The sequence below is a fragment of the Chondrus crispus genome, genomic scaffold (genome assembly GCF_000350225.1).
Source record: "Chondrus crispus Stackhouse genomic scaffold, scaffold_146, whole genome shotgun sequence".
Taxonomy (NCBI): domain Eukaryota; phylum Rhodophyta; class Florideophyceae; order Gigartinales; family Gigartinaceae; genus Chondrus; species Chondrus crispus.
The window spans coordinates 33,345-43,381 of record NW_005179014.1 but is presented as its reverse complement, the minus strand read 5'-3'; the positions used below and the strand labels follow the sequence as shown (position 1 = coordinate 43,381).

The 10,037-nt window shown below is 53.5% G+C and overlaps 2 protein-coding genes; one reads left to right on the top strand and one right to left on the bottom strand.

The window, feature by feature from the left end:
- The first annotated feature begins 210 nt into the window (after positions 1–210).
- CHC_T00002619001 (hypothetical protein) lies at positions 211–2,658 on the top strand. The gene has a single exon (XM_005713708.1). The coding sequence runs from the start codon at positions 211–213 to the stop codon at positions 2,656–2,658; it is 2,448 nt and encodes an 815-aa protein (XP_005713765.1).
- A 78-nt stretch (positions 2,659–2,736) lies between these two features.
- Positions 2,737–4,103, bottom strand: CHC_T00002618001 (hypothetical protein). XM_005713707.1 is given in 2 exon segments: positions 2,737–3,272; positions 3,273–4,103. 1 exon segment carries the CDS (start codon positions 4,101–4,103, stop codon positions 3,273–3,275), a length of 831 nt encoding a protein of 276 aa, XP_005713764.1. The 3' UTR covers positions 2,737–3,272.
- Positions 4,104–10,037: the final 5,934 nt, after the last annotated feature.

The following is a 10,037-nucleotide window of genomic DNA, read 5'->3' as shown; positions in this document are numbered from 1 at the left end:
GCCGCCGCCATCCACGCCGTCCACGCCGCGAAGGGCGCCCTCGCTCACCGCGATTTGGCCCCCGTCGTTGCCCTCGCCCCGGCGAGGGCCCGCCTCGCACAGGCGGTGGAGGCCATCGATACCGCCCTGAGGGATGAATTTCGCAACGCACTGCGCGCCGGCGAACCGCAGGAGGAGACCCTCAGAGAGGTCGTCGAGTTGGTCGCGCTCATGGGCAGGCTCCCGTTGTTGAGAGGCTTCTTCTTGAAGGAGATTAAGACAGAGCTGGCCAAGGAACTCAAGGTCGTCGACGCCTTGTATGCAGCGTGTAACGAGGTCAAGATTAGCGCGGAGCAAGCGCTTACGTTGATAACAATTATTCGAAATTATCGCCAAGCTGATGCGGACGAGGAGGAGGACGTCAGTGCACTCTTGCGAGACGTCCATGACGATTTTGAAGAGATGCTCGCCTCTGCAGTAGATCGTTTCCTTGGCTCGTTCAAGATGTCGCACGAGACCGGCTTGAGTGCTGGTTTTGTCGTCATTACGCCTATGGAATTGCTGACGGAGCAGACCTGCTTTGATGAGTTCAAGGCCGCTCTGAAGTTTGGGGAACAAGTTCGTAGTTTGGAGGAAGCCGCCACACAACTCGAGGCCATGTTTTCGTTGGAGAAGAGGAGCAGCTTGCTTCGTGCGAAAATCTCGGAACGCCATAATGCCTTTCTCTCCTCGTTTCACAGGGCCCATATCGAGACGCTCACACGAACAGTCAAAGCTGACAAATGGCAGGAAACTCGTTCACCGAAAGGAGCATTGCGTCTTTTGGCCTCTCTAGTGGATGACGGCTCTGGAAAAGAAGATGCGCAGCTACACGAGAGCGGGAACAGAATAGAGCAGGCACCAAACGGCGTGCTAGCACCCCAGCCTCGTGACGGACTTGATGGAACTGTTGTGATTGGGGAAGCGACATTTAAGACGGTTACCTCAGGTATACGCTATTTGCGATCCGTTTGCGCATACACGCTCCTTGCAGAGAAGTCACCACGGCTGGCGTCTGAGATCGCACGAAAAGCTACGGAGTTTTCACGGCTCTTCAATTCTCTTGTCGGAAAGGCAATTCTTGGTGCAGCAGCGCTACAATGGTCTGGTTTGCGATCCATCACCGCTCGACATTTGTCTCTGGCCTCGCGAACAGTTGCCATGGCTGCTGCATTGGCAGACCGCATCGACAAACCCCTCGCCAAAGCACTATCGGCGTCCCAAGTTGGTGTAGTACTTCCTCTCATTCAGAGGGCGGAGAAAGACTTGCGAGACCATCACGGCCAACTGCTCGCAAAGATATTGACGATTATGATGGACCGCCTAGAGGCGCACGAGGCCGTGCTGAAGTCACTTCCATGGGAAAAGTTTATGGAAATGAAGCGCTTTGATATGCCTAGTGCATATATCACAACGCTTGTCAAAGAAGCGACTGTGTTGCATCGCATATTGTGGTCAATTTTACCAACGACGGAGGTTTGCGACATATTCACACGTGTTTGTGCTGCGTACGGTAGTCACTTAACAGAAGCGTATAGCTCACTGGATGGCGGGAAAGAGTGGGTCCGGTCTCGCGTTGCGGAAGACGTTTCTTGTATGCATGACCGCCTGTTGCTGCTGGACGTTTTTAAAACAAATCCCGACGCATTCGGACCAGTCCGCAAACTCTACACCCGCTTCGCGAAAGAGCTCCAAGAATCAGCACCAAACAAGCAAGGAAACAGTAAGACTGGACGATCGTTTATTCGTTCACAACAAGACCAAACTGATAAGCCTTCCGCTGTGAAGCTTTTAAAGCCTGCAGACCGGACCACGGATGCGACCGAAGAAGCTGCCAATCAGCCAAAACATCCACTCTCGTCTAAGGATAACGCAAACTCTGGAGACTTTCTCACGCCTGCAAAACCTCAAGATGTGAGTAAGGCAAGCGTAAAAACCGAAGACGCTAGGGAAAGTCCCGGAAAAGCTGGAATAGCAGATGGTTCCATACCTGATGCACGGGCCGAAGAAAAAGTAGAAGATGACAAGTTACAGGCACGAAACGAGGAATCAGAAAACAGTAGTACCAGTGCTGTTGCGGAGCCAGCAAATAATTCCTCACCTGATGCAGGTGTCGAAGAAAAGGTACACCATAAAGAATCACAGGCAAGAAACGAGGATTTAGGAAACATCAGCAACGGCGTTGCGGAACCAGCTAAAATATCTAATCTGTTGGATTCCGAGGTACAGAGTGAGGACAAGGGCATGGTCGCGGGTGAGCAGTTCGGCTCTGACGATGAAACCCAGACAACGTGCGCGTCTATTGTCGTAGATGAAAAACCACTTCCTCAATCTGCGGGCTCGCCTTCGCAACATGTCGCGGAAAGTCGTGCTCCGTATGACGAGTCTGAATCCAAGTCCAGGACTACAACTCTGTCGGCAGAGCAACGGCAGCTAAACGAGGTAATGGGACTGCCTGATGGGGGTGTCTCTGATGAAACCAAGATGGAAACTAGAGAGCAAGAAGACGTTACTGAATTAACGACTAACGATACAAAGATCGTCTCTAATGGCCGGCCTTTAGAACCGTCTCCCGCACAAGTTCCTGAAGGGGACCTACTTGGCCTCGGAGACGATGATCCAAACACGGCGGGGCGATAGCAGCAACTGGTCTCTTGCACTCTGTATTCCAGCGCAAGGGTCTTTACATGCTGCTATCCCTTATCCACACGATATTAGCACGTCAAGAAAAGAAGTAGCATAGACTGACTTTATCCATGTATATATTAGCACTCTGTTCGGTAAAGAGTGGCTCTAACATCCTGTTCTGTACCGTCTTCTCGGCCAGATTGAGAGAGAACTGCGGTTCGGTCAGCCCGTACATTCTGATTCCGCATCAGGGTGTGAGGGACAAATGATTTTGGCAGAGCTAATCGGACATCTCCTGCCTGCCTATGATTGAGAACCAGTAACTCCAAGTAACCAGAAGTGAGGAGTACTCTCTGCAACGGGACTCCGGGGAACTCAGTCCTTTGTTCTTGCCGCCTTCTTTCTTCATGACCGTTCCCGCGGTTTACGTTCTGCTTTAGAGACTTTCCGATTGCCACAAATTTCACACTGGCCAATAACTGACGCGCATGGATGGCACGAGTTGGGTCGTTGCCTGTATTGTACACTCACGCTCGAAACCAAAAACAGCAGACACGCACACAATACGGAATGCAAGCAGGAGGCGATTTCGTTGTCGTGACAAAAAAACCATGAAGCTCTATACGCTATACCGACATTGAACCATAATGCAGCTGGGTAGGAGGAGGGGGTAAATTCGGGACCTCTCGTTTGCACAGCGGGCAGCAGTTAGAACTAGATTGTAACCAAGGGTCAATACACACGCGATGGTATAGATGTCCGCACGCCAGAAACCGAACTTGTTGCCCGGTTTCAAAGTTATCCAAACAGACCGCGCAAACAGATTCCTCTTCTTCCCCATCACGCTCGTCTTCAAACGCCGTCGACGCAGAGGAGGGGGTAGGGCCAGCCGAGGAAGACGCGGCCACGGATTCGCCGTCTGATGAAGCGATGAGCCCTGCGCGTTCTGGGTCGTGATCCAGGATGGGTGATGTCGGCGCTGGGCCGGCCACTTTCGGGGCGGGGATGGACTCTGTGACACACTGGTCGGTGTGCGACGACTCCTCGGCAACGCTGGTGTCGTCGTCATGCATGTTCTCAGGTCGCGAATAAGTCTCAACAGGAAGGGCAGCAATGGCATCGGCACGCGCACGGAATTCTGACATGCGGCGCTTATATCGGACGACGTTCACTCCGCACTGGCACAGAATCCAAAGGGCCATGCCACGCATCATAGTCCAATTCAGTGCGTCGCGTCCGAAATCAATGTCGAAGGAAGCCTCGCCTTCAGCCGTGAATGCGACTTTAGTGTCGTTTCTGCACGGGAGGATGGTATTCCAGTCGTGGTGGCTTATCATGACGGCTGGAATGGTAACCTGTGTGGAGAGTTCCTTCGTGTCGTTGACCTTCATATTGGCCAGCTTGTCCGCATCCTTGCGGTTGACTACGATGACGCCGACAGCGCCTGCGTCCTGCATGAGAATGACCTTTTGCGTGAAGTCGCAATTGCCACGCGCCACCACCGCAACTCGGCCCTTCATGGCAGTAATGTCGGCAGCTACTGACAGACGGGTGCAGGCGTCGAAGAGCGCAAACGCCTGCGAAGCTGTACGATTCGGACTAGAATGATTTTCATCAGCAGGCTCGTCCCCCTCGCGCGGCACATCCGCCGGCTTCGCAACGGCATCGTCAGTGCGATCGGCATCACCCTGCGGCTGAAGAAGAGAGTTGCTCTCACGCACGCGCGGCAGAGTTGCTGTCGTGAAAGTGGCGGGTTCCCTCTCCCCCTCGGCGGTATCAGTCTCCCCTGGGGGATGGGCAGCATCTCCGGCGGCAACGGTATCGACGACGCCGCCGACGCCCATGCCCGCGTCCCTCGCGTAGGTGCCACTAGTGGCCAAGTTTTCCAGGTGCTTCTGCACGGCCTTGCGTGCGTTGCGCACGACGCCGAGAATCCTCTTGAGCTTTCTCGCGCGGCGTCCCTTTGCGGTGCGCCTCAAGCTCCTCGGGGCGTGGGTGACGAGGTGGCGGACGTAAAAGCCGGCCTTCTGGGCGCGGGGCGCGAACAGAGCGACGTCGCGCACGGCCGAGTTGCCCGGCTTGGGGCCGAAGAAGGCGGAGGCATGCGTGACGACGTGCGTGCCGCCGCAGCGCTCTGGGGCGGAGAGGATGAGCGCGAGGACGGGCGTGAGGAAGGGGAGCAGCAGCAGCGCCTGCGCGCCGCTCGGCGGGCGCATGGGCGCGGTGGCGAGCAGCACGGAAGGGGGGGGGGGGGGGGGGGGAAAAGGCGGGAGGAGGTGCAAGCCGGGGCGCGGCCGGGGGTTTCTTCCCGGGTCGTTGCGTCGGGGGTGTGCGTCACGAGGGGTGGCGGCGCGAGTGGGGACCGGGCGAGAGGCTGCGGCAGAGCGATGGGTTGAGATTGGGAGACGAAAAGCGACTGCCGTGTCTTAGTGTAAGTCGGGATGCAACCGCTGTAAGTGGGTTTCCAATGCACACAATTCCATGTGGACAAAACTGCACACGTGTGCATGCTGCCTAGTCGATAAACGACGGTACTGACAGCGGGTTAACTGTAAGTTGTGTGAGGTCCACCTGGTACAGGGACGCCGATTAGTGCACCCCTAGCTTGACCGGAACACGAAAAACGGCACGTGCCACATCTGTTACTCTTGTTACAGTATGCTCCCGTCCCTCTTGCTACCAAGGTGCCTAAACAGCCGAGCACCTGTCGCAATCATTAATCGTTAGAGATACTGCTGCATTTAGGGAGGCGATCAGGTGCATTTTTGCAGTGATCGTTATGGCTCCGCTCTCTTCTAGAGGAAGACAAAAACCACGTGTAGGCGCCTGACTGAGCGCGGAAGCTCGGAATCACCGATCTGGGCTCGAACCGAATGTCGTTGAGATCGCAGAAATCGCTTGGAGAACTGGCAAGTTTGGCTGCGGACTGCCAGGCGTGCGACGCTTTGTCGCATTTTAGGTCGGCACAACGGGCGTTTCTAACTGCCAAACACACGACAGACAACAGACGCGGAGCAGGCAAACGTCTACTACTGTACCAAGTGTACGGCAATCGATATAACGCAGTTACGGATTAATGCCGTTTCCGAATAGTGCCGGTTTTATGGCTTCCGGCACTAATGGGTAGGGTCCCCTGCCCACACCGCTCAAGACTCATCAGCCTCGTGTCCCACAACACTCTTATTTTAACATGAGCACGTGACTGTACGGATAGATATGGGTCATGAGCCATGACGCAACCATACTGCAATTGTATCACGATACTGTGCATGCAAGGACGCAAATCAGTGAGCTGTGTAATCCAGTGTGGCAAAAACAGCAGAAAGAGGAAGAGGAAAGCGGAGTATCAAGGTTTCGAGTGCTTTTTCTGAACTACACTCACGGGTTTCTTCTCCGTTTCAGGTGCGGCGCCCTTATTCCATCTTTCTTCAATGCACCTTATACATTTCTTAGTAGACGGATGGATTCGTCTAGTCTCCGTGCTCTTCTTCTTCAACTTGCTAAATAACAACGGCGGCCATTACTTATTCCTGCGCCATAATGAAATAATAATTTAGAGGGTTGTACAATTTTAGAAAGACAAGTTGATTTCGCAGAAACTTCGGACTGGCGCAGGCTCAACGATGTGGATTCTTCTTTGTTTTCGCAGGAGATCGGTCAATGGTCGCTCTATTTTACATCAACCGGGGCACGACCCGGATGCGTGTATCGCCGCGCCGTATCACAGGTGAGCAGTGACGGCTGATTAAAGGCACGTTTCTGGGAAGGTACAGTATTCTCCTACACGTCACGCGCCAGCAACACAGGTGTGTGTGTCCCAGGTCACGGACGTTGTTGCATCAAAAGGATGCCTTCCGCCATGCTCTATCTTACTCTAGAGTACACCTGGACGAGTGTGCGACGTGTGGGCGGGCAATCGGGGTATTGGGGGAGAAATCGGGAGGCGCATGGTGATCGGAAGGGTGGGAGGGAAGTGGGATGCGGCAGGGGAAGTAGGAGCAAAGTTGCGGATCGGAGGCGTGCGGACGAGGGGCCGCTTGGGCGGGGAGGGCCCTCTTGGGCGGGGCCTGGGACGGAGGGGGTTGGGGCGTAGCGAATGGATGTAGGGCGGCGCATGGGCGCGGTGGCGAGCGGCACGGAAGGGGTTGGGTTGGGTGGTGGTAGGGGACGGAAGAGTGATTCGGAAGAGTGGTTCGGAGCGGGGGACGACATCGAGGGACTAGGACGCAGCAGGCGGACTCCTGTGCAAGTCGAGTGGACTCTCGGGCAGGCCGCGCAAGCTGTTGGAGAGGAATTGAACGGGTTTTGAATGAAAAGTAGCACGGGTGACGACAGTGTCGTACTGTAGCACAGCTCGTGGTAGATGTTCTCTTGTGAGCGGAATTTGTCGGACGGGCGTCCGACTAGAAAAGGTGCAATTAATGTACCCTTCGGAGTCCGAAGGGTACATGTTGCTGAACATCCGAAGTTTAGGAGGGTATCGGAAGGTGGTCTTCTGTCCGAGCAGTAGTGTTCGAAAATTCACTCTTTTCCGTGTAATGAAGCAAAAGCTCCATTGCGGGCGTGGGCGCAAATGGCGAGCAGCGAGGCTGCTTGGAGACTCCAAGGTCGCCCAACCCCAACCTCCACTCCAAGTTGGAGTGCTCCAAGTTGGAGTGCTCCAAGTTGGAGTGGAGGTTGGGGTTGGGCGACCTAAGGGTCCGCGACAACCCCCTGGGGTGCAGTAGGGAGGTAGGTAGAGAAGAGGGGTCATGGGGCGCAAATGACGGCGCTGCGGTTAGGTTTAGTTGGAGTGTGATTGATGCGGTTGACGGAATTGGTCTTGTAGGCGACTTACTGTACCAACGGTACCAACGGTACAGTACATGGACATTTAGAGGGTGTAGCTAGGCGCACAAGCGTCGTAGTGTCTAGATGAGCTGGGCGTGCCGCAGAGGAAGGATGAGTTGGAGGAGCAGAAGTCGGGCGACGTGAAGCGGTTGCTTGATGCGCTGGCACGTCGGATCAAGAAGGCGTTGAGCGCCCAGGGTAAACTTTACAGTATTGAGTCAATACTGTAATGTTATATACGTTGTCACCAAGTTGTCATCATGTCAATACTATATTACAGTATTAGAGAGTTTACCCTCCCTGATGGTGTCATTTGGGCCACTTAAGCCACATTTAAGTACTTTTTATTGAAGGAACGGTCCTTTCTCAAACACCATGCCTCTATCATATTCCACGTTCAGCGCCAAGCACGTTCATACCCGTTTCACCAACCATAAGGCAGTTTTTGGCCACATATGCGCTATGCAATGACGTCAAACTGAACCTCGCCGTCGCTCCAAAATGGACAATTTTGGGACATCACGCAACTCCTGGTTCCATTCATTGCCTCGTGTACCACATCCCAAACCAGCGTTGCAGCAAACTGGAAACTGCTGATTTTGGCTACCCCCGGACGTGGACAACCGCTATGGCTTCTGTGAGAGCTTATTGCCAAGCCTCTTCGTGTTTCTGCACCAACCTTGCGGCCGAGACGAAGCGACCACGCCCTCCGACGCTGTTGTTGACGGCAGATATCATCAGCACGCCGCAACCGCGATCTACGTTGGGATTCACGGACATCCCTGGCGTTCTCAGCATTTATCCGCCGCTTTTTTGTAGCAAGATCTCTTGCAGCTCTCTTTTCTTACCTCTTGCGTTTGCGACCTTCTTTCTGTAGCTTCTGATTTTCTACACGCGTCTCTCGAGCTATATGTTCATCCTCACGCCTTAATCTCCGATGTTCTTTCTCTTGCGCCTGCACCTCGAGCCGAACCTTCCGTTTCGGAATCATTTCTGCATGCGTCACCCACTGTCCCGGAGCCGCAGAGTCGTACAATATCCGGTTGTTAGCACTGGCCACGGTTGATGCGGTTGATTCTCGCTCGGAGCAGGACACACTGCCCCGAACAATTGCGCTAACTGTCTCACTCATCTGCAAAAGGTTCGTTAATTGCTCTAGTTTTCGTGATGCGCCCTCATGACCGCGAGGAATGTTCTCAATTTCTGACAGCGTGTCTGCGTCTGCCCTGCGTTGTCTTACACTACGGATGCGAGAAGCGATACCCGCCGCCCTTATTCGTTTTAAATCCTCCTCCGCTGGCTCTTGGTCCACTTCCTCCTTTGTTTTAAAGTTAAGAGCAAAGTTTCGCTGAAAAGGAAAAAGACCTGTTGACCGAAAGGAGTCGGTGACATCCTGCCTGGGAATATTTTCCCACGCAAACACAGCACAGGCTATGTTAAAATTTACCCTTGTCGTGTCCACCTTTCCTTGTCTGCAAAATTCATCTCGCACTTCTCTCATAAGCTCATTAAAGCGTTTGTTAATTTTTTGATCGCACGGTTGGAGGAAGTGCGATGTACTTGCTGAGTTGACAACAGCTTCAATATTTCGTGATGCACATTCCTCCAACCAAGCTACATCTTTCCTGGAAGCGTGGCTATCTAGACACAGTAGGTAATGTTTTTCCTTAGGAATGAACATCCGCGCAGTGTTGTCCAGGTGTTGGACGAAGGCTGCCAAAAGCGGGCCTTCCATAGACCCATTTGTAGATATGGCTATGACGCCGTCTCCGGGGAACCAGTTTTCCTGCGTAAAGCGTGCAATTATACCAGAAGGCGGCGCTTTGAATTCCCCTTTCACTGGAGCCCACCAATCCGAGTTCTTTCTCTTACCGGCAATAATAAAAAATGGTGGTGTCAAGTGCCCTCCGGCAGAGCTGGCAATGACAGCAGTAATATGTCGACTGACTCCATATGTCGATTTTATGCCACGATAACCACCGTTTCTCTTTCCAGCTGCCACAAAAGCGCGTTTAAGTTTCCCAATTGTACAATCAACTCCAGTTTCGTCCATGTTCCATACTGCTCCCGGATTATCTAGTATTCCTGGCCGAAACTCTGCAACACGCGCGACAGTGGAGAAAAAAAGTCCCTACGTGTCGGAAGCACTCTGCTGCCAGTTTGGCTGCTTCTTTGTTCTCCACCTTTTTGTATGCTATGTCCTTATGTCGAGCTCGATAAGTGCGTACTGTGTCATCGGATGGAAGCTGCCTTTTCCAGCCTTGGCGGCCATCAGACGCTACGCGTGACAGAATATGTTTGAACGTGTCAACGTTAACAGCGAAACCTCTTTCCGCTGCGAGCTTCAGACGATCATTGATAATGACTGCTTCGTCGCCGTTTACAACCGGTTTCGAACCCGGTTGTATGTTTTCCGAACAAAGGTGATTGAGGCCAGGAATATTATCAGTTTCCAGACACTGTTTCAGTCGTGAGACAGTGGTCCTTGACACTTCTGTCCTGCGCGTGACCTCGCCCACCTTTTTGCCCTGTTGCAAGAGAAGCACGGCCTCCTTGCGTTT

Coding starts and splice junctions, on each gene's coding strand:
- CHC_T00002619001 (XM_005713708.1), top strand. CDS start 211: ATGGGCAGGCTCCCGTTGTTGAGAGGCTTCTTCTTGAAGGAGATTAAG.
- CHC_T00002618001 (XM_005713707.1), bottom strand. CDS start 4,103: ATGCAGGACGCAGGCGCTGTCGGCGTCATCGTAGTCAACCGCAAGGAT.